We start from the raw sequence: 24,105 nt of genomic DNA, 5'->3' as shown, positions 1-24,105 counted from the left end.
CCCAGGATTAAAACTGTTACAGGCATGTTATTTCTTGCCATACAACATGGAAATATCAAAGTTCACACCCTGTTATTTTGGAAGATCAAACCAAGGGTAGATGGTAGAACCTGTCTAGCTAAAAAGAGCACCAGTTTGGGACTCATGCTCACTACGCTGAAGCATTTGAATTGCTTTTTTCCCCCCAAGTTTTAATTCTTCCAAATTTAGCCTAGTCCATGCCCTAAAAAATCAGAAATCGCAAGGACACTGTGCCATGGTGAAGATAAGGAAGATGGAAAAACCCTTCTGAATTAGTGTTTGGGGATATGTCCCCAAAGCTCCATCGCTCATCTCCAGATGCTCCATTTCCAGCCCTGCTTCTTCCAAATCCCACCCAAAGCCTGGGAAGCGCTGAGCATCATTTCTGCGTTGCACTGTGCAACCTTTCACCAGTCTCAGAGAGTTTTATTTCCTCCTGGAAGCTCTTCTTCCCCCAAGAAGTCCTTTGTCTAAGAACAGGAATAACTACTGGAGAGCAGGGAGCGAGAGTGTCTGATCAGTGGTCTCTTGCCTCAAAATCTGTAAGCTTACGTCACTGGATCCTTGGTCCAATAAAAGGTCCTCCCCAAAAGACTGTGGAGCCTGACCTGAACTCCACAGTATGTCCCTGGAGACACTGTTAGCCCTCTTGTTTGGTATTCCTCATGACAGCACATGTGATGAACAGCTAAATGCTTGGTGAGGTAGCTTTGGCTGGTTCATCCATCACCCATGTCCATTCTCCACCTGTGTGGAGAACCTATGTCCGTTCCCCCTAACAGCTTGAGGGGGAAGGTGAGCTTTAGTCTGTAACACATGGCTGTGCAGAGAAATCCATATCCACTGATGTGCTGGGTGTGGTGGAAACTCTTTGAAGCTCTCCTGAAGCACAGTCTCCCCCCCCCTGTTGTGACATCTCTCTCGAATATATAAGAGCTTAGGCTGAGTGGGACATCCAAATGTGAACACTTGTACTGATCCCTGTTGGAAACTATATTACTGTCCCAGCCTGCTCTCATGATCTTGCATGCTTTGCGGGAACACTATCTCCTGCAACCAGAACCCCATCTGCCAGAGGAGGCACCCCAATGATCTCTGGGGTGAAGCTGTGGGATGGAGTTGCTCTGACATGTCCAATCCTCCCAGGAAATGAAGAGACACCTTAAAACAGCTTGTTTGTTTGTTTGTTTATTTTAGTCTACAATATCTGTAGGGTCCTCCTCTTTCCCTTCCCAACCTACTGAAACTTTGCTGTCAGGGCAGGTCAGGTCCCCTTTGGCTTCATCAGTGTAGCTGCTCGCTGGTGCTTCTTCTTGTCCCCCACAAAGATGGATGTCTTTGAGGTACTGGATAAACTGCTTTATCTAGAGTGGGAAAGGGAGATGGCAGAGCTCAGCACAGGAATGGGAATAGGAAGCAGAGAGAGATTCGTTGGCCCTAAATGTCACCGATCAAACTGAACAGGGGGATAAGCATTTGCCTTGTTGGATCTGCACCACCAGAATGGAGTTTTGTAGGCAAGTCTGAGTTCAGAGTATGGGTGAATGAAACCCAACCTTGGCTGTGGCTTGATCTGCATGTCCTGCATCTCCTGCTCCAGCCTGCCTGGCTCCCACTCCTTTCACCAGGCAAGGACCCACACCTTGCTCTGCCTCCTCAGAAGAGACAGGTTTGCCTGGTATCCCCTGCCCCTTCCCCATGCCCGAGAGAGAAAGGAATGTGTCTGTTGGGCCTGTGGGCTCTCCCCTCCTTTGGGCAGCTGAGAAACACTACTGCTTCTCTTTCTGGGCAGGGAATAGGGCTCTGGCTTGGCTTTACCATGTCCAGCTGTTTGAGGCTGTCATCCACCGACACTTTACACTCCGCATTCAGTCGCGTGTTGGTGGACTGGAAAAGGTCATGGATGGCCAGCTTGATGGCCCAAAGCTTCTTGGTTTTCTTGGAAGTCCTATTCTGGATGTCAGTCCAGCAAGTCTCCTAGAAGGAGAGGAGATATGCAGCATGGGGATGTGCCCCAGCAAAGATGCTTCTTCAGCACTGAACATCTGGCTTGGAGACCCTAACTTCCACACTCATCTGCCTGACTAGGAAAAACTTGTCCTTGCCAGACTGTGCTGGAGGTGGTTCAGCAAATCCGGGAACCACCACAGCTGCTCTTTGCTCCTGGAACCTCCCCATCTCTTTTCCACTCCTGCAGTCCTCACTCTGGCTCCCCACAGGCCCTATTCGTGCTACCCTCAGCAGGGTTGCTGATACCCTGGCAGCAACACATGCCACTGCCACCCTCCTAGACCAGGTGCTTTCCAGTTTTGCCTGATGGCAAACTGGCTCCAGACCTAGTCTGTCATTCTTCCCTCTGCAACCCCATGGAGGGATGAAATGATGAACCTTCTCCCATCACAAAGACTGCTACTGGGCCCTGCCATGACCCCATGGCTGAAGGATGAGCCATCAGCTGATCTTGAAAGAGACAGGCCTTGGAGATCGTCCCCTGCCTGCCCCACAATTCCTTACCCAGAGGCGGATGTCGGTCTGAGCCTGGTCAAAACGTAGTTTGAGCTGTGCCAGCTTGCTTTTGTACTGAAGCATCTCAGCTTCTTTCTCTGCCCTGTATTGTTCCAGGAGCACCTTGTCTTGCTCAGTCAGTTCCTTGTGCCCCTGCTGTGACTGCAGAAGGTCCTTGTGTGTCCTCACCAGCAACGCGTACCGTGAAGCGACTTCCAGGACGTCCTCAAACTACAGCACAGGATTCCTGGTGTTAGTAACCTCATGCCCTCCCCTCACGAGCTGCAGGTCTTGTTTCATTTGGCACCCTGCCCTTACCAGGGCCAACACCTCCCCCAGATGAAAGATCTTCCCTTCTTCCCCAACTCTAACTATTCTGTGATCCTGTGATTCTCAACGAGACTTCCTTTCCTGCTCCAGTTCTCCTACCCTAACTCTCCTCCCTGCGGCTCACCTTGGTTGCAGGGAACCTCTTCCCATTCCATCTGAGGTCTCAAGCATCCAGTGGGTTTGCCTTATCTCTTTTAGCTTCAACACCTACGTAAGGCCCTTCCCAAGACCATGATCTGTCTCTCTCACATCCAAACTCACCTGTGAGATCTTTACCACGTCCTCCAGGTATTTCTTGAAGACAGAGTACTTCTGTACTTTTTTGCAGAGTTTCAGATGTTCTTTTCTGAGGGCTTCCAATTTCATCTTAGCTTTCAAAAGCTCACTCTCCTTTTGCATATTCTCCTCTCTCTCTTTGCTGTCTATCTTCAGAGCCAGGATTCGTACCTGTTCATTTTCCTGGTGGTTTCCCCCACCAACACACATGCATGCACATACAGAGAGAGGGGAGGGAAAGGAAGGCAAGGAAAGATGGGGTTGGATCACTTAACAGCACTGGAAGGGCATACTTTCAGAGAGTAGAGTCTAGTACTGAAGCACCCTAGGAATATTTTCCCTCCCCATTTCACAGGGCGATCCCTCTTGCATTGACCCTTTGGTCTTGGAGACAGGTGGCTGGGATGGCATTCTGATTTTCAGACCTACTTGATTCTGCCCCTGGAAGACAGTTGGATGCTAACAGTAGTGGCAAGGCTGAGACCCTTCCTGGGGGACACTTGGTGCCCTCAGTAGATCCCACTAGTACAGGACAAGCTCTCTCTCACTCAAGCTCTAGCAAGACTTTTCTGTGTATGTCGTACAAAACCTCATGCCATGCAGTTCCTCTTCCTTACACCCCCAGGTTCAAGGGAGACTTGAACAGGAGTACTGGCCCAAGACTCTCTTCCCCAAGAGAGGGGAGAAGTGGGTGGTGTGGCTCAAGGTCATGTCATCTGGCATACCTGTATAATTTTCCCAGACTTCTGCACGTGGTCTTTCAGCTGAGCCCTCTTGGCGTGCAGGGCCCTCCACCGCTCGACGATGACCTTCATCCTCTCCCTGAAGGCCTGAAGCACCAGAGTGAGAGTGGCATGGCTGCCCTCACCCAGAACCAGCCACCTGCCTGCTGGTGCCCCGCTCCAAAAAACCACAAGCCCTCCCAACCATGCCACAACACCCTCCCATCTTTCTCACCTCATCTTTCTCTGCCAGAGTCTTTTCCATCAGTCGGACTTCCATCTTAGTCTTCAGAAGGTGGATAAATGAAGATGGGGATTCCTCCTCTCTCACTCCGAGTTCCCTGCCACAGAAGTTTTCCTCAAGGTTACATGCAGGGTCCAGTTCCTTGGCAGGGTGTTGGATTGTTCTGGGTGTTGGACGGTGTCCCAGGTGGGGCAATCGGGCAGAGCAACCCAACACAATCTCTGACCCCACCTGGCAGCATGGTATCCCCACCCCTCCCCAGTGGGGATCCCCCTGGCAGAGCACGGGGGTGTTACAGGGAGGAACAGGGCTGGGGAAGGCAGGTACAAGAGCAGATAGAAGTGATGGAGATAAAGGATGGGAGTTTGCCATGGCAGGGGAAAGAGGGATGGAGAAGACAGAAGAGAACGGAGGCTAGTGGAAGAGGCCCCTCACCTGAACAAATGTGGGAGTTCCACCCTGTAGAGGTTGAGGAAATAGCCTGACATCTTCCCATGGCTCCAGATATCCATGATTGCAGCCACCAGCAGGAAACAGAGAGCCCAGGCTCTGCTTGCAATGCCCCTCTCCCAGGTCAGCCCAGGAGCTGCCCTGCAAGCCTGAGGGCCCAGAGGTGTGTAGGAAGCACCAGGCAGGGGATGAGCCCCTCTGCTTTCCTGGGACCTTCCTTGACCTGTGGTCTTTGAAGCTCCTTGGCCCTGTGGCTACTCCAACCCCCGTGCCAGGCCCTGTGGCTACTCAAGCCCTGCAGACCGGCCCTATGGCTACTCCAACCACCGTAACAGTCCCTGTGGCTACTCCAACGACCATAACAGCCCCTGGCAACTGAATGGTTGCTTGGCAATGGGGTGTTTGCTTGGAATTAGGGGGACTGACCACTCTGCCCAGAACCAAGAATTTTTTCATTCCCTTTCTCTCATTTCCTCTCATTCTTCCTCTACTAAAATTTGGCCCCCCGTGCCCTGTGACCTCTGCTGCCTTGGGTGGGTATTTCAGTGCCACATCCTGACAGACACATCCCACTGTCCCAGTGCTCAGAGCAGGGGGCTTTCTCCTCTCCCTCAAACCCCAGATGGAAACACTGTTAACCAGGCACATCCTCAGGGATGTGTGATCACTGTAGTGAAGTAGTACCCTTCCCTCACAGCTCTGCTCATTGAGACCACCTGCTCAATGCTTTCTCCTAAGCAAAAACATTGTTTTCCAGCCCCTAAGCCCATCATCCAGTGGGCCATGAAGCTCCTGTGCGTGACTCTAAAAAGAGTGGCTGCTCACTTCATAACAGCAAGAAATTGCTCCTGCTGGACAGTGCAGGGGATAATGCTCCTGGTTGCTCCCTAATGGGTTATTTAAATCCTCCTAATCAAGCAGTGGCAAACCCTGAGAGTGGTTTTCCATTTCCTATTTTTCTTCTGACCCTTCCCAAAGCTCAGACCTTCCTGCAGGAGGGTGCCCAACCATCAGGCACCAGGCACAGCAATGCAGCCAAATTAAACAGATTTAATGGCTCTTGCAGTAAAAGCTCCAGGTCCACATGCATGAGCTCTGCTCCTGGAGTCTGAGGAAGAGAAAGTTTCTTTTGCTCAAAAGGAATTTTTTTTCCTGTCAGTTATGATAAAAGTTCAAACTGGAGACGATCTACAGAGAACGGGCTGAATAGTTCAAGGGCTGACAGTGAGATTAGAGAAGTTCCTATAGCTGGGGAGAACTTGGGAGGAACCATCTGTCCTGCAAACTCTTCTTGATGGCTTTTCTCTCACTTGTCCCAGTGCCATATATGTGTCTCTACCAAGATTCACTCCAGCAGCAAGAAAAGATGGGTTTGAGGAGAGAAGCCATAGGAACAATTGTGGACATCATCTGGACTCCAACACTCCCTGTTAGAAATGCAGTTTCTAACCTTTTTTTGGTTTATTGGCTAGATTTGCCCCGGGGCTGGGGAGACTGACAGAGGAAAATTAAGTCTTGGAAGTCTTCAGAAGCTTCTTAGCATGGACATGCTAAGGAAAACACACCAGCATGCTACAAAGGACGAGCTGTTGCTTCAGCCACAGTGTGGTCTACTGGTAGGAGTGGTGGCTTCAAAAAATTTTGACCAGTGTCATTTTGACCATTTTAATTTAAAAGTCTATGAATCTTCTCTTTCCCCTCCAAAATACCAGTTTTGCCTATCAAACTCTTACAAGCAATTAGCAAAATGAAGAGGCATTGAAGAGATGCAGGACATGACAGCTGCTGGTGTGGAGCCCATGCTGTGCTGTGGTCACGGAGGCCACTGGAAGAGGGTGGCCCATGCCACCACTGACTTTTCAAACTTCCAAAAACCATTAGCTTATCAGGCTGCTGATCCCATGCATCTCCAGCTACCAGATCCACACACTTTCCCCTGTGCTGAAGAAACTGCCCTGGGCAGCATCCCAGGCCACCTTTAAAGGACACTTTGCAATTTAAGAAAAAAAAAACAAAACAGTGCTTTTCAGAAGCAAGCAAGCAGCGTCCTACAAGGTGCCCACAGAGCCTCAGCCTTACTATTTTATTGCCTTCCTAATAATTTTGTTTGCTCTGGACAAATAAAAGCTCCCCTGACAAGTGGAAAGGTGCCTGGATGGAGCAAGAGGGTTGGACCAGAGGCCAGTTGGCCCCTGCAAGTCCTCATTTTCTTTTCCAGGCTCTCCAGCATCTCGCTGAGAAACTTTCCCAACTGGGGCATGGTCTGCTCTGCTGGGGTCTGCAGGAGAAGCTGTTCACTTGCAGGTGAGGCACGTCAGGAAAACTGCCAGGCAAGGCATTAAGCAATGAACTAGAAGCAAACTAGAGAACAAAGTGCTCACCAGCTGCAGCAGAAGCAGTGTCAAGGAGCTACCTAATATCCTATGTCTGCTGCATCTTGCAGAAACACTAACTCCTCCTCTGTCTTCCTCTGCCCACATCTTACCCCTCCATGGGGCTCTGGCTTGGTTTTGGAAATCTGAGAGGTAGGATTATCATCTTGGTTTGCTCTGGTGTGGTATCAAAGGGCTCTGGGAGTATTAGGGTACAAACAGTGGTCAGTTCCCCTTGCCTTGACCCAATGTGTGGCTGGCAGGCAGCGTGATAACTCACTACCTGGACCAGTGCTCACTATCACAGCCTCTTCTTGTAGCCAAAATCTCAGCACGGGCAGAGGCAGTGGATGGAAATCAAAGTCACGTGTTTCAGACACAGGGTCAAACAGCCTGTGTGCACCACTCTGCGGAGGAACAGGCATGGGGACAGACTGAGTGGCCACAAATCTGCTTTACCCCCAAGATCTTTTTCCCCTGGGACCTCCAAGGAGCACCAGCCCGAAATGAGGCAACTCAGGGGCTGCTCTAGTTTGGGCTCAGTGCTAAAGAGCAGGTCAAGCCAGATTCAGTTGCTTCTGCTGTCTCCTCTCCACACCTTTGTTGGGAGACACATAGAGGCACAGAGTAGAGACGAGCTCATGCAGGTAGAGACTTGCTGTTGACCCTGCTTGGAGATGGAAGTCAGACTGAAAAATTCCAGAGGGCCCTGTCAGCAGGTCTGCTGAACCATTAACTGACCCTATAGGCTCCCTGTGAGCCTTCCTCCCCATACTGTGACCCTCCACAGAAAAAGCCCACCCAGGTGAGGACAAGGGCACTTGGCAGCCCTTTTCCCCACAGCCTGGGTACATAAGGCAGAGCTTTCATCTCAACCCCTGGTACTTTGAAAGCCTCATGAATTTTTATCAAACACTAATGGTTTAACTCCTGCTCACATATGTAGAAACCTTGCCGTGAGATTGAGCTTTTTTGGGGGGTTGTTTTGTTTCTTTTTAACTTTATAACAACTTTAATTTTACAAGTTCATAGATAAACTCTTCTTCCTTGCTCTGCCCCACATCTCCTGCCTAGGTGTGGCTATAAGCAAATGAGACCATTGAATAAAAACTAATTTTTTTCTTCTTTTTTTTTTTCTTCAAGAATCACTCATGTCTCCTCACAGCCTCAAATATTTCATGCAGGTTGTGCCATGTATTTCTTAAGCTAAGCCAAGCAAAACACTGCCTTCCATATACACGGCAAAAAAATGTTTTTCAGGCTCAAAGCATTTCTGTCTTTGGCAGAATCTTTTCTCAAAGCATACCAAAGGAAAAGTATGGAAATTACATACAAAGAGTGGTTAAAATAATATTTTGGGTAGAGATGAGCCCAAACCCCAGATTACAAAGCCAGATACCCCCTTAGATACCAGGCCTAACATGAGGAGGTTTGTTGTGATACTTGGAGAACAACTGGGAAGCACTGCAGGTCTCCCACCAAGTTTAATTTCTTAATTGAACTTATAAAAGATTTAACCCCTACCAGTCCTCAAAGCTAACTCAGATCCTATTATATTCATATCATAGATTATATTTACCCAAACTGGCCCTGGGTGGATTAGATAAGGGGTGGGCAGGCTGTGGAGGGGCAGATGGGGGTCCAGCATGGCAGAGAGGATCCACAAGGCAAAGAGGCTGTGCTGAACCTGGGCAGTGGACCCAAAACTTCCCTGGGTTTCGGTGTGGTTATATCTGCTATTTGGATCCATCCCATCACTGATGTGGGCACAAACTGTGGTGTAATTTGGGGTTTCAGACCCAGCATTTAAGACTGGATCCAAAATTCAGATAGAAGAAATTTGGGAAAGAGGCTTTTAAGAGTCTAATTTGAAACAGAAAACCCATGAAACTATTTTTGCCCTTGGTCTTTAATTGAACTTTTTTTTTTAATCTTCTAGTATGCCTGGGCTCTTCAGGCATCCAACAGCAATGTCTCAGTGTTAAATAGGATGCTTTATGCTGTAGGAATGATGAATGACTGACAAACTCAGCTCTGTGTGAACCCACTGTTCTGGAAAGGTGAACAAACAGCATGTTACAGCTCCATATGTGCACTCAGCAGCCATAAGGAAAGCTGACTTTAAGGAAAGACTATCTTAACAGAAGATTTCAAGACTATAATTGCACCTACGAGTTCTTAAATACTCTCAGACACTGATAACCCAAGTCTTAGACTCAGAGGCATCTTTACTTTTTGTACCCCAGCAGAGAGTCCATATATTTGACTATAAATTAAGACAGTTTAATAAAGTGTATTTTACCTTCTAGTTTAATATTTTTTATAAACCCTGAAATAGCCTTAAAAATATTTGTCCTAGTACTTGACAGGATTTGCGTTTGTTTTTCCGTCAACTTAGTGGTTGTAACACAGGTCTCAAAATAGAGAGAGAGGGAGAGTGTTCTGTTGCTCCAGAAGCTGAGGGTATACCCAGCATGTCAGCCTGTACCAGCTCTGGTGTAGGAAGCACCTACCATCACGAGCTGAAACCACTCCAGCTCCCTGCCAGATAAGGATGGACATGCCCTGGGCTTTGGCCACTGCTCTGCTCCATCCTGTACTGCACAAGAACTGCTCCTACTCAGTACCCACAGCACAAGCAGGTGCCCAGCTGAATCCTCCCCCATCTTCAATAAGCCAGTTAGTCACACCTCTGTTCCTCCACCCTTAAAACAAGGACAAGACTCAGATAAGGTGCTGGATCTTTGGTGAAGCACCTGCTACTAGGCAAAACAAAACCTGGCAGGCATGAAGGGTTTACAGTACAGGAGAAACAACTCATTGAAAATCCTTTTTTTCATGAGAGGTATCATGTGTTTTTAATGTTTCTTTTTGTTAAATCCTTGTCCATCACAGCTTGACAATTGTTGGTTTGCAGGGGTCATGTCCCACCTTTAAGGCATCCAGAACAAGCCCAGCTCTGCCCCAGCAGTGGTGCCAGCACCTCCATGCTCCTATTCCCAGATCCTTGCTGCCACTCGTGCACAGGGAGGGACTCCCTCTCAGCCTTCTCAAGCAGTTTTGGGAACTGCAGGCATCCAGGCTCGAAAGCAAACTCTGGAAGCCAGTTTTGTAGCAGACAGTGTTCCTGGATTCTATCAGCAACATCTTCAGACTTGGTCACCTTTGAAAAAGACAAACTCCATGTACACTGCTCACACATACATACATGCACACAGAAAAACAGTTATTAGGTTCATAGGGTGAGTATCAAAATGCAACAATAAATTATCTGACATCTTTATTGCTTAGAATGACAGATTCAAACAAAGCTAACCCTTTAATTATGTTTATATAATGTAATTTGGCATAAGTCATAAAGCACCCCTTTGGCAATGCCAGATTAAATATTTTACATTTGCTTGGGCAGCATATTACAAGACTGGAAGTGGGTATTTTTGCCCAGTGCTACAGAGCAGTGACTGTAGTAGTGTGGATGGGAACAAGGGCACAGAGGTTCTCTCCCACAGGAATTGCACCGGGATCAGGGGACCCCATCCCCACATCCCACTTTGCAGAGCTCCTCTTCACACTCTCACTCCCATTTTATGCCACAAACATTTTGGCTAATGGGCTTTGAGAGAATTCATACCTGGGATTTCAGAGAGAGGATGAAGCACTGTGAGCTGTTCTGCAACAGGGCAGGGAAGAGAGAGCAGTCTCAATGTCCAGATTCTCAGGGCCCATTTTCCCATCCCTTCTAAGCATCTTTCCAAGAAAAAGGAGTTCCCACACCAGGCTTGGTGTCTGGGTTCCTCTGAAGGAAACTCTTTAAAGGTCCCACATCCAAGCTCCATGGCCCTGTTCTTCACTATTGAACTAGAAATGCTAATCATGCTTGTTGCCTCTTTCAAAGGGATGTCAATAAACATGGCCCTCTCTCACAGAAAAGGTCCCATGAAGTCATCCCTCCACTGCCAGCACATCAGGTAAGTACGTGCAGATGAAGTTAGAGCAAAGCCCTTCAAGATCCAGAATGGCTATTTTAGTAGCAACAGACTAGTTACCCTTCCCAAAGGATTTTCCAGGAATCACCACCACCATGCCAGGAATCTCAGTTCACTCTCGGCCCCCTTCTTACTCTGACCACGACCACCTACTCCAACATATCTAAATCCAGGACTGCCAAGGACCAGGCTTGTCCAGCCCAACCACACAGGTCTTCCAGAGAGGTTTCCCTGACTAGGTTCTGCTGCTACCAATAGCTTGTAGCTGAGATGGTTTTGCTTCCCCTTTCCCATGTCTGCCTGTCTGACCCTCGTGTGTCAGCTGTGACCCACATGGGCCTCTGTCTTCAACTTTGCTTCCATGGTCTTGGAGTCAAGATGAAGACCATAGCTTCATGTCATTGCCTCTGTAGGTAAAGGCAGAGAAAAGGCAAGACAACATTCTTAAAGGCCACCAAGTCCTTCAAAACTCCAGAGATGCAAAAGGTTGGGAGAGAAGCATTTTACCAGCCTCCATCACAACCTCATATGGCGTTGAAACTTCCAAATGTAAAAGCAGTGAGGTCACATCGTAGGAGGCATCCAAAGTGCTTTTGTTTTGGTTTGGGTTTTTTTAGTGTTTGTTTATTGTTTGTTTGGAGGGTTTTTTGGTGGGGTTTTGGGGTTTTCTCAGCCTTGCCATCTATGCAGTGAGTGATTTTATCAACCATGGCAGGATCTGCATTTTTCTTAAGCTGCCACCAGTACACAAAAACCAGACACGGCACTGCTGTGGGAGATGGGCAAAAATGCAGCCCAAATGAAAATGTGGAAGTGTTCAGTCCTGCAAAAAGCTCTCTGCAAGCAGTGGGATGGGAAGCCACACTCACAGTCTGCTGGAGCACCCAGCATAAACTTAGTGTAACCCCACTACTTTAAGTTCAGATCATTTCACACACACACACACACACACACACTCTCTATGTCCAACATATTCTTGGTATAATGTATAGTAAGTAGAGGTTTGTATTGCTCATTATGAACATCAATCTGAACTCTGCAAGAGGTACCTAAATCCCTCTTCACTCTCATAATAGAGTGATGGCTGTGGAGACGTCAAGAATGAATGAGGACACAAGACAGACAAAAGGAACTTGAACTTCTTCAGTAACATCTGGAGCCAAATGGTAAAGAGTTGACTTAACATCAAAATTTAAAAAAAAGGCAAAAAACCAGCTAAAAATAATTCAAGTAGTCCACAAAACAACATATAATGTACAATTTAGAGCAGAACACTGAGTAATGTGAAGAGACAAAACCTTTGGAGCACTAAGCAGAGCAGCAGTTTACAAATTCTAGAGTATGTCATGTTTGCATCAAAGTGTTTTAATTACAGAATTAATAAATCTACCCAGACAAAAATTCCTTGGCTTCTTCAAAGGCAGCCTTGACTGTTTTGTCAAAGCACTTTCCCTTTTTGCCTTCATATAAATTACGGTGTGCAAAAAAATAAGTCAATTAAGAGAGAACAGGCATTATGAAATACTTCCCTTTGCATAAGTACACAGGCTTGCAAATCTCATTGAAATTCTGTTGACTTGCATTGCCCACACAACTTGCAATCTTAGCGAAAGCCACACAAAAGGCTTTCCTCCCTATTGTTTACAGGAGCGTTTTGGGAACTGGGCATATATTGCTACGCAGAAAGGGAAATAGAGACAGGGGTGAAATGTAGTTTGTTGAACTAATAAAACAGCAAGCCTTCCATTTGTTTCCTTAGTCCTATAGAGCCATTGCTGTTTAAGACTTGCACACTCCACTGTTCGCAGAGCTGGTGACAAGCATTTTCACTGCAGACTGTTAAAGCGTGTGGGCTGGTCTAGTTTTAACTATGAGGATGTTTCCCAGCCACTATTAATGGCAGTGGCTTAATTCATGATTTAAGAGGTTGATATATAACAACAAAGGGACAGAAAGCCCTAAAAAGACAAGCTGAACCATCAACCTGACTAGTTAAACTCATTTAGAGACTACAACAACCCTAGAAAAACATAAAATTCATCTAAATTCAGGGACTTCTAAAGTTTGCGAGGAGTTTGGCCGAAAGCAACCTAATTATTTTCATATTCCTTTACATAAAGTTACCAGTACTGCTTAATTACATGGGTAATAAAAGACAACAAAGCATCCTTCTCACACACTCAGAACACTCTTTCATGCAGCAAGGAATGGTGCATATATAAAATAATTAAGACGGACATCAATGAAAGCAAGAAGGGGCATGAGCTTCGGAAAATCTGCCAAACCACTGGGGCTCCTGGCAGAACATCCTGAATGTCTGTGATCTACTTATTCAAATATAGGCATCAGAGTTCTCAGCAGAGGCACCCCATGCAGGTCAGTGGTCACACAACCACCGGACAGCAGTTGCCTCCTGATGCCCTTACAGGTGATCTTCCCACTTCAGCTCCAAAGGAGACAATGACAGAGAAACTGGAAACAGATAAGACAAATTTGGTAGCAAATAGCTCTGAAACAAAAGGTATCAGAGATGCCCATCTTCACGTCCCAGGAACTGGGGTTGCTCCAGCTCCATTCCTCCATCTCTAGAAGGGCTACAGACCATTTCTGAAGACTCAAGCAACATACAGATGGAAAAAAAACGCCCAGGTGTGTTAGTGTTTCTTTTTTCCTCCTATCCCAAATATTCAAATTAAATGACTAAGGAAAAATCCAGCTTTACTTGGTTGGTAACTTTAGACCATCATGGCTGCAGCAACTTAATGCTGCTCCATACATTTACAATGCCAATATCAAACCTTTCCACTACTCTAAAACTTACTGAAGGCAAAGGGTCGCCTTCTGCTCAGCAGAAAGGGCTAAGGACCAGCTCCAAACTGCTTTTCTTGCCTATTGGAAATCTTAATTTACCCCCTCACTGTTGAGGAGGAAATACATAACCAGTTCACTCTGGATCTCCAGTTAATTTCAGTAGGACAGTGATAATTTACAGGAGGTGGTAAAGCCACCAACAGGTGAACTCATGTCTTTCCTGATTTACACCAGGGATGAGATTCACTATCAGCATGTGAACCAGCATTGTGTAGACGAGACCCTCTCAATAACCAGGTGGCTTCAGTGTGGTTTAATTCTGAACCTCACGTTTGCTCCAGAGTAACAGGTGAAGGTGTGCTCCTCTGCAAAACTTCATCTTTACATGGCTGTGTGCTGGGGTATTGGGTGAAGCATCCTGAAGATTTTCAGGAAAAGAACTGAGGAAAGATCCTTTCCATAAGAAGAAAAATACTTTCTACAGGAGCAAGGCTCTGATCACAGCCCCAAGCAAGTGGAAGGTGTGTTAAAGTCTGCAGCTCAGCTGGTGAAGGTCATATGAGGAAACTGGACAACTTCTTTGGGCTGTGCAATCCCTTTCCCAAGCACTGACACGCCACCATGGCCTTCCAATCCAGCCTAAGCAGAAACACCTCCCGTGGAGCAGTACTGAGAGCTGAGTGTTTGAACCAAGTCATCCTTTTTTTGTTCAGCCTTCAACTCAGAGCCAAACCTCCCTTCCCGTGCTTTCTCCTCACTAATCCACACAACGTGTCTACCTGGTTTGGCCCATGGCAATCTCAGGTGGGTGGTCACTCCCCCGCTGTGGCTGCAGTTTGCTCCCATGCCTGTGGCCATGCACAGCCCCAGCAGCTCTCTGGCTACCAGGGAATTTGCAAACCAGAGTGATGAACTGTAGGGACTCTTCTGGGAAATCACGTCTGGCACACACATGCTTATGCAGCTGGAATTAAAATCAGGTTTTATTTCCCTCTCTGGGTCAAGTGGAGTAAATCATCATTTGCCTGGTAAGCCCAGAGCCTGGGCCAGCCTCAGTGACAGAGATATGTACCCACAGCAGCAAAAGATCTTCTTTCACTTGCAGTGTGTTGTAGCCTGTCCCTTCTTCCCCCACCCCTGCATGTTTTCTGCTTATAACAATTAATTGCTTCATTGCTGAAGGCAGGGTTTAATCCCACAAGCATAAATTCTCACGTACAGTGATGTGATCAGTGAGGCTTGTGGGATTAAGTCCTTGGGTCCACCAAAAATTTTCACAGGAGTGTAATTATAATCAGACATGCAGCTACATGAGTGTTTCAGGGGAAGCACACGTGCAATTCCTTGTGATTTGTTGCAGTTTTTAAAATCAGAAAAATTGTTCAGGATCAAGTCAATATGAGCTTCCTGGGCAGACATGCACAGAATTAAACTGTTTAGAAAAATCATTGTTTATGGATTCTCCTGTTGATCCTTTACCTAGTCCCTCCTCAGACCCCAAAACCTTTCTGAAGAAGTGACTTTCCTCTACCAGACTTTACACTGTTGCTTTCCTGACCTGAGCCCCTCCTGACACCTCTGCATTAGTCCTGAACCTGAAATTTCAACCAAACACACTAAAACTTTTACCTGAACATCTCATTGTTTTTTCCTTGCAGCCCAAAGGACAAAGAAACATAAATATGCAGTTAATATTTTATTAATGGTATGTTTTTCAACTGAACCCCCACATCAACCCAAAAATTGGGAAGTGAGGATCTTCGTGTTGTCTCCAAGATGACCTGTCTGGTTCATGTGGCTAAAGAAACAGCTCCTTGTCCTCTCCTGAGGGCATGCATCTCCCCCACTTTGCTCAGCCATGTCCAGTTCCTCTGCAGGTCAGATGAAATCCCAACTTGAGGCAGCTCGCTGCTGACTGCAAAGCACAGCCTGAACAACAGGCAGTCATTGCAGCAGGGAATTCCCACCAGCAAACTGCAGCTCTGCATGCCAAGACCATTAAAGAAACAACTCATAAAGATGTGTTCCTTGAATTAGGTCCTTTTGCAGAACCTCTTCAGCCAGTCACTGTCCCTTACTTCCCACTGCATTCCCAGCAGCCACTCCTGACCCAAACTCTGCCACCAAGCCCAGCTTTCACATTAAATTTCCCACATCACTGTCACAACTCCTGTATTTACAAGAATCTGGCAGTGCCAGCCCACGCTGTGCCTGGCCAGGTGCCTGGTGCTGGTGCAACCTCCCACATGCTTTTGATCCACATTTGCAGCTGCTTCACAGCCTTTCCCATTAAGGGCTGTTCTGCAGAAGCAAAGTGTCCTGACTACACCCCTCAGGGCTCTGGGGTTTGGAGATGAGCTTTCTCCAGGTGAACCCAGTTGCAATTACTGGATGAATAAGACATTTCAGCTGGGTAGTCCCACACCCTCTCTGCTGCTGAGAGCTGCAGCTCTGATGAACAATTCCTGAGACCTGTGGCTATTGCTCTGGGCTTTTCTCCAGCTTCACAGCAGGAATCAGATCATTGGGGTTGTACTTGCACCCTGACTTTGGCTTTGGACCATCACATATAAGCCATGGGCTATGCAGCCCATGTTCTGTTTGCCTTCATGATGTCTCCAAAATAACCAGCTGCACCAAATTGTATAAAAATCTCACTAATTGATGAGCTACTGCAATTGGTGACTGCCAGATACGACAGACCATCTGAAAGGAGGTTGTGGTGAGATGGGGGTTGGTCTCCTCCCCCAGGTAATGAGTGACAGGATGAGAGGAAATGGCCTCAAGTTGTGCCAGGGGAGGTTTAGATAAGGTATTAGGAAAGATTTCTTCACTGAAAGGGTTGTCAAGCACTGGAAGAGGCTGTCCAGGGAGTGGTAGAATCACAGGGAGTTAGTGCTGGTCCTCTTTGACTTCTGGCTTTTGAGTCAGCAGAATAGAAAAGCAGTTCTCACACCCTGTGCAAGATTCTCCATGCATTTTATACCTGGGCACAAACTAACCTGAGCCTGTGTGCACAGCATCCTGCTGATGCAGTAAAACTATCAAGGATAGAAGGAGAAACTTCTCTTCATGGCATAAATTTTGTCCCCTTCTGATGGTATTGCCATCAGCCTGTTTCATGGGCTGTGGGTAAAACCTCTAAATCAGAGAAGGAGCCAACTAAGTTTGATTTAATAACAATTTGCTTAATGAATCAGAGTGCCAAATTGGGAAATTATTCACCGCCCTTACTAGAAACACAATATGGTAATGAAAGAGAAAAACATATATTTAATGTTTTTCCATCAGTCTGAAAATCAGACTTATTGTCCTAGATGCTTTCAGAAATATTTGCTCCCTTCATGCCATACCAGGTTTTGAATGAAAATGGAGTGAGATAATTAGTATTTAAACCTCTACATAGAAGGATTTATTCCAAACGCACAAAAATGTCCTTAAATATTACCTCTCCAGTTATGCACTGCATAAAAATTCTGCTTTCTTAAAAATGGAATTGTTAATTTCTGTACTGAGTGACAGCTGCTTGCACAGCTGATTCTACTGAGAATTTATGCCTGGTCCAGGCAGAGGAAAAGAGCCTGGAATTAACCTCTTGCTCTCTGCTACTGGTAATTACCTTTGCTGCAGAGTAGAGCATGCCAGGAGCACAGCAGTGAGGCAAGGCCCTGCCACCAGCAGCAATGGCATAAATCAAGATGTGACAGCATGAAGGAACAAATAAATCACCAGGAGAGAGATGATGTGGGGAAGGATAAGACCTATAAGCAATGCAAGCACAGATGAGCATGTGGCCAAGGCCAGCTGTGCAGGAGCTGTTTTGGTTGGCATCAGTTGAACATCTGCAGTTGAGTTGGGTTTGTGGTACAACCTGTGCCTCGAGGACAGGAAAAATGAGAGGCAGAGAAGTTAAGTCTGAGTTTTCCAAGAGCTTCAGGGGAGCAAGACACCCTGTTCTGGTACAGGGTCTCATCTAAACAAGTTTCCACAGGGTGTTAGTACCAGAGCTAGAGACAGCTTAAAGGCATCCCAGATCTTCCTCCTCTGACATTGGCATGAGGAATTTATTTCATCCTTCGCTATTCAAGTATATCAGAAGCACTTCTAAAGGAAAAAATTATTTTTGAACTTCTGCTGTTCTTTCTGAAGAGAAAAAAGAAATCTGTGTTAAGATGCATTACAGGTATTAATAAGGAAATATCCTAACAGAAACTTGGAAAGCAACACAGAGAAGGAGCCTTTCATCTTTAAACTATACATTGAAGGTGGAAAAATAAAGAGGAAATCTGCTTTTTGAGGGGGTTGGGGTTTGTTGTGTTTTTTTGGTTTTTTGGTTGTTTTGGGTTTTTTTTATGGTTGATTTGTTGGTTTGATTTGGGGTCTTTTGGTTGTTTTGGTTTGGTTTGTTTTAGAAAGACAGAATGAGCAGCAGGAGGGATTTGGCTGTTGAGGGTATCTCATGGCAGTAGGTGTCAAAGATGCCCCAATGCTCCCATGTGACATTTTGGTGAGATGATGTGGTTGGAAGGAAAGCAAAATGAATGTAGCTGCTTCCCAGAAATAATCTCCCGAGGTTTTATCTTTAGTCTCTTTCCCTCCGTGCTCTGACATGAACTACACTGAAAGAATCCCGAGGTCAGCACAGCAGCCCGTGCTGATGCCAAAATGTGTAACCACGTCCCAGCCCCTCTCCAGAAGCAATTGCAAGTGTCTCATTTCCTACAGGATCTTGAGCAGGCTCTGGCTTTAGTCGTGTCCTCACTGACGCCAAGCCACAGACAGTGCATGGAAATACCCACGTTGGGCTGCGGGTTTCTCCAGCAGGGAGGACACAGGCACAAAGCTGGGATGTTTTAGCAGGAAAGGGCCACTGCCAGGCAGCTCGGTAGTTAGGGAAGAGAAATCTCTTCTTTGGTGGAAAAAGTGAACATACACAAATTAGCTTGCTCAGCTCCTCTGCTATCCCAGTGAGGCAATTAGCTGGCTGGTTTTTATACCATCAAGATGTTCCTTTCTGGTTTGGTTTCTTGTCGTGAACTTGAAGACCAGGACACGCTTACATGTGGTGAACAGCAAATACCAATGATCATTACAAGCATAGAAGCCACATAAAATGGGGGAAGAAGAAACAAGGCAACGACTGAGTGAAGTGAAACCGCTGAACACCTGGAGGAAAACAGGACCAGGATCCATTAAGAGACCAACAGGGAGCCAAAATAACGTAAAATAATAATAATAAAAAAAGAACATAGGGTATTTTGAGCAAGATTCTTACTTCAATTTGTGTCCCACAGCACTTATGAGGCCAACAGCTTGCAAAGTGCCAAAGGGCATCAAGTGGTTTTGTCAGTACTAGGTCTTGGGAAGATTTTGTTAATGAGGAATGGGAGGAGAGGGTATTTTTAATTATTATTACTTTCCCATGCAACTACTTTGAAGAACCTATCCCTGAGGAACAGAAGTCCTCCTGGAAGCTGATATCAGCTAAAAACTTTAAAGCCAAAATCTCAAGGTGCTTCAGAAAACTACCTCTGGGGGGACATCTATACATGCACTGTGGAGAAAATACCAACCACTAATTATGATAAAGGGGCATGCAGAGGTGAAGAAACCTGCCTTACCGACCTGCTGCCCTGCTCCAGGAAAATATTTCTTACACTCCCTCCAGCTTGCTTTTGATTTTGTGGAATCGAAATCCTGCCAGTGTCCAGCTTTCTATGTCCTTCCCCCCGGTTCTTTTGGACAGAACTGCAAAATGATAGGGTTAATAGAGTGCAGAGCAGCTGCAATCTATTTGGGTTTCACTGAAGGACTCTATGCTGTCTCCTGAAATCTTATGCTCCGTATTAACTCAGGTTGGCTCGGGCAGGAAAACACTGTCATGCCGATTGAAAGCTGACTGAGATGGCTGCAAACACAGGGTACTGACTGACTGCACCACAGTGGGGCTGAGAGCTCCTGCTGCAGCTCAACCTCATCAACCATCCGGGGAAAAGAGAAGGGGAATCTAAGAAGCACTGACAGAAACTTCCAGATGCAGTTAAAATAAAAGGGGGTTGCATCCAATTGGGCAAAGGTCAAGGGAGTTAAGAAACGTTGATAAAACAAGCCAAATTTTCCATGGGAAGGAAGGGGGAAGAGGGTCGTGTAGCTGTGCAGGGATAGAAGAGCACACGTGTAACAGAGGGGAAAAATCCAGGAGGCAGAGGTGTTACTGTCCTTGCAGCCACACAGCTGTCTGCAGAGCCAGAGGCTGCTTCACAGGTTCACACATCCGTGTTTCAGCACAGATTCACACCTTGATGACATGAGGAACTTGACCAGAAAAGCTATTGCAGAATAACCCATTCCACAGTCACCATTCTGGAACAGCTCCCTGCTCAGACTGTGTTCTGTAGTAACAGTCATTTTAGGGTGGAATAATTACTGCTCTCTTCCAGAGGGAAATAATTGCTCTGGAGTACACTGCCTTAGTAGAGTTCAGAGGAGCAGCAGGTCCAGAGCAGCTCTTGCAAAATAGAACATTCTGGAAAATTCTGCCTGATAAACAAGCCCCAAAATTCAAACTCTTGATCCATAGCCAGAAATCTATGTGATGACAACAGGAAGGAGTTCTGCAGCTGATGCAGTCAGGAGACTGCTGCCCTTGTCAATGCCAAAATCTACTAACCCATCCCACTGCTCTTGAAATCTGGGGCAATTTTGCTGCATTGATAGGAGAGGATTTGATTATGGCCAGTTGCATGCTTTCAAGGATAAAAGGCTTTTTATATTAAAAAATTTTAACCACTTCAATGTTTAGTTGGGTAATTCTTTTACCATTGAAACCCAATATATTTCAGTATATTGAAAGTGTTTTAACTTTGGAAGGGCAAGAAATCTGGACAGAAAATTGAGAAGAGCTTGGGAAAATCTAGGATAAGGGGACATTTTTAAAGAATTATGGACAGGGGAAGATAGCTCTCATTTTCCCAAGCACTGTTGATAATTGCTTTGTTTGACATCCCTGCTTCTTCACACACAGAGTTTCCAAATTCTCCAGCAGAAAACAAAACTACAGGAACTTCACAGATATTCACCCATTGCAGTGATGAGCATTTCCCAAAGCACCCAGGTGGCTGAGCAAGTCAGTTGTTCAAAAGGCTTTAAAAATGGTTTGGTCATTCAGCTGTTGGTGTTCTTCCACTGATTTGGATTTTGCATCCAAAGCTCACAAAAACAAATAAAGTCTCAGCTCCTTCACCTCCCTGGAGTGAGCTGCATGTCCTGGGAGCGGTTTTGGATAGCTGGTACAGGGGACTGCTCCCATGGCCACTTCAAAGACCGGCCTTGAGCCTGATGGAATTCACTGCAGGAGTGATTCTAGTTCTTCCTTTCAAATCCAGAAGACTCCTATCCATTTCTGCTCATGGCAAGGTTGGAAATTTGGATGAGACAGAGCTGGCATGCAGGGCAGGGTGGATCACCCCTCACACAGCAGAATGGGGATCCTTCACAGCAGAGTGCCCTGTGCTGCACGATGCCCTGTCTCATCACTGGTATTCCCAACACTCACCCCTCAACACAAGGACATCTCCGGGGTGGAAAAAAGCAACCTTAAAAAGAGCCTGACTTTCAGTTTAATGCAGACTCCATAACCAGCCAATCACTGGGGACATGAGATTCAGCCTTCTTAATCTCTTCCTGACTAATATGAAGCAGATGTCTTCTATTAATGAACTATTTGCTAATTAGTAACCACTTCATTTCTCTTCCATCAGTTTTCTTCTCTAGTTCAGACTCAGGGAGGTCAGGTTGTGTAAATAAATTGGTTCCCATAGAAATGTACTGCACATAGAGCAATTCAGAAGCAGTGAGGTAGGAGATGAGCAGGGCAGTGCCTCTGATGAGATGGGACACTTGGCAGGGGCGTGGGACACGTCATTTGCCCCTTTGCATGTCTTTTGACTTGCCAAGTTTCTTTACCCTCCGTATTTTGGACTCAAATCCTTGCTCATACCTTGTCTGTTCACATCATAAACACTGAACAAGGGACACGTCTCTGATTTCAGTGTTTAGCAGAAATGGGCTGTGATATTTTCTGTCTCCTGGGAGACTGTAACGGGACAAAACTTCCCAGCAGTTTCTCCTTGTTTGCAGCGGCGCAGGCTGAGCATTGTCAAGCCAAAGGCAAATTCCTATGCCTGGCACAAACTCATACAAAGACAACCTGAATGGACTTTGAAAGGGAACAAGGGCAAAGCCAGACCTTGTGCTCTGAGCCACAAGGACATGTGGGTTAAGCTGATGTGGCATAAAGCACAAGGACTTCTGTTAGCATGATTTTATCACTAAATCCAGAATTTCATACCTCCTTGGAGCCAGGTTCACAAAACTTCAAAAACAAAGCCCATGGATACTGTACTCCATTGTCCTATCACCTATGGGTCAGTGCACAGGGCAACCCTGTGACTCTGGATCTAGGTGGTAAATACTCTACTCAGGGTCCAGAAATGAAACATTATTCACTGTAAGCACCCCATTTTCATGGTGGGAATTGTAGGACATATGGAACAACCCTCAAAGCAACAGGCTGCAGCCTCTGATCTGTTTCTGGTGCAGGATTCTCATCCCTTTGTTCCCAAGATATTCAAATGGGAGTGGAGAGCGCTCAGCAGCTGGGACACACTGCCCAGGACCCCTGAACGTGGTACCTCTGAATTCCAGTCCAAAATGTTACATCCCAGTTCAATCAAGAGAGATTATTTTCCTCTGGCCTTGCCTTAAAAAAATACAATGATGCTTATGCATAATTTATAGAAAAGGGATGACATTTAAGTTCTGTCTGGGTCCCAGCCATCACATTGCATCCTTCTAATGGTTTCCCAATAGAAACAGATTCCTCTTCTGGCTGCCTGACTCTCCTTTCCCCTTTCCCCCTGATACCAAGGGATCTTAAAAGCTTAGAAGGCTATAGCCGTGCAAATTTTGTAATACACTGTAACACTCCTTTTGCACCGTCCTGAGGGGGACTTACTCTAATGTGGTTCTTGGAAATGGCTTCTCCCCTCATAAAACACCCCAAATTGTAAAACTTCCAATGAACTCCTTACGTTAAGGCATTTTAAAGTTTTATTTCGGTAATCATCATAATAAACAACTCCAGTCTTTACAGAGCTTTTCATCCCCAAGGATCTCTAAGTGCTTTCAGCCACTCCAAACCAGCTACGGACAGGGATGAGTCCATTGCCCTGCTAAAAGGCAGCTGCCCCCAGGGCTGCCGAGCAGGGCTGTGCAAGGGAGGTTTCAATGTGAAGGCAGAGCAGCATCTCTGCAGCTCAGCTGGCACAGGGATCCTGTTACAATGTCAAACCTGGCCAAAGCAGGAATGGTGCATGTCCTCCACTTCTGCAACATAACCAAATCAGAGTCCAGTAGGTGGTTATGAAGAAACAAGTTATTAGTTGAGGGGTGTATTAAGTAGTAATTAACAGTGTTGACTGCCCCATGATATCAGAGAGCCAACGAACAAAAGTTGCAACATGGGAAATTATAACTAAATATAAAGGTTGTTATATGTCACAAATAGGTTGTCCAGAGGGGTAGTGGAGTCTCCATCCGGAGACTAAGTCCTTGAATTCAGTTGGATGAAGCCCTGAGCAACCTGGTCTTGCTGGGACCTGCTTTGTGCAGGGCATCAGAAGAGAGAGGTCCCGTGGTCTCGTCCCAAATTTTTCTGTGATGTCGTCTGGCACAATAACTTAGAGCACGAGTGGCGTTGGTTTAAATTAACACATCAACTGCTGAGCTGCAGCAGCTGTCACAGCTGTTAGCTGCAGGCCTAGCAACCTCCAGCCAACACCAGAAATGCAATGCCTCAAGTTGCGCCAGTGAGAGTCTGCGGAAACCCCACTGTTCCGGTACTTTCACTGAAAATTCAGTTGCTCCTGTCTCGTCGCAGCAGCTGTTGAGGAGATGGAGCCCGTGCAGCAAATGCTTCCAAACTTGGGTGTTCCCTTGCCTTCAGCCCCGTATTTTCTGGATTAAAGCCATGCAATGCCATAAACTATTCCTCACAGCAAACGGCCTCTCATGGTTCTCATTAATCTGGACCTGCTCCAGCTCATTGGTATGAGGGGAGGAGTGCAGTGCCCAAACCTGGCTTCAACACACTGCACTTCAGACCTCATCGACATCCAGTGTGGCCACCTCCCTTATCTCACATACAGCCTTCCTAGGAAGCTGGCCCAGAGAGCTCTTACGAGGCAGACAAACGGCGTCATGCTGTCCCACTTGGATTAGAGTCTCCCACAGCTTCCAGATGTTTCTCCATCGCGCTGCAGCCACACCAGCTGCTGCCTCCTCTTTAGGAATTTGTTCACTGGATCACACCTTCTTGCTCACGTCTT

General features: G+C 46.4%; 1 protein-coding gene across 1 annotated transcript; it reads right to left on the bottom strand.

Annotated features, from left to right (window-relative positions):
* Positions 1-1,201: 1,201 nt before the first annotated feature.
* LOC127476119 (coiled-coil domain-containing protein 42-like) lies at positions 1,202-4,995 on the bottom strand. Its single transcript, XM_051798637.1, has 7 exons — positions 4,534-4,995; positions 4,090-4,195; positions 3,858-3,962; positions 3,118-3,315; positions 2,536-2,757; positions 1,840-1,998; positions 1,202-1,385 (listed from the first exon to the last, which is right to left on the bottom strand). The coding sequence occupies exons 1-7, from the start codon at positions 4,608-4,610 to the stop codon at positions 1,215-1,217; spliced, it is 1,038 nt and encodes a 345-aa protein (XP_051654597.1). The 5' UTR covers positions 4,611-4,995; the 3' UTR covers positions 1,202-1,214.
* Positions 4,996-24,105: the final 19,110 nt, after the last annotated feature.

The sequence above is a fragment of the Manacus candei genome, unplaced genomic scaffold (assembly GCF_025592945.1).
Source record: "Manacus candei isolate 608988 ecotype Guabito, Panama unplaced genomic scaffold, ASM2559294v1 h1tg000048l, whole genome shotgun sequence".
Taxonomy (NCBI): Eukaryota; Metazoa; Chordata; class Aves; order Passeriformes; family Pipridae; genus Manacus; species Manacus candei.
Note: the sequence above shows the minus strand (reverse complement) of the source record. Positions and strands in the feature narration are given on the sequence as shown.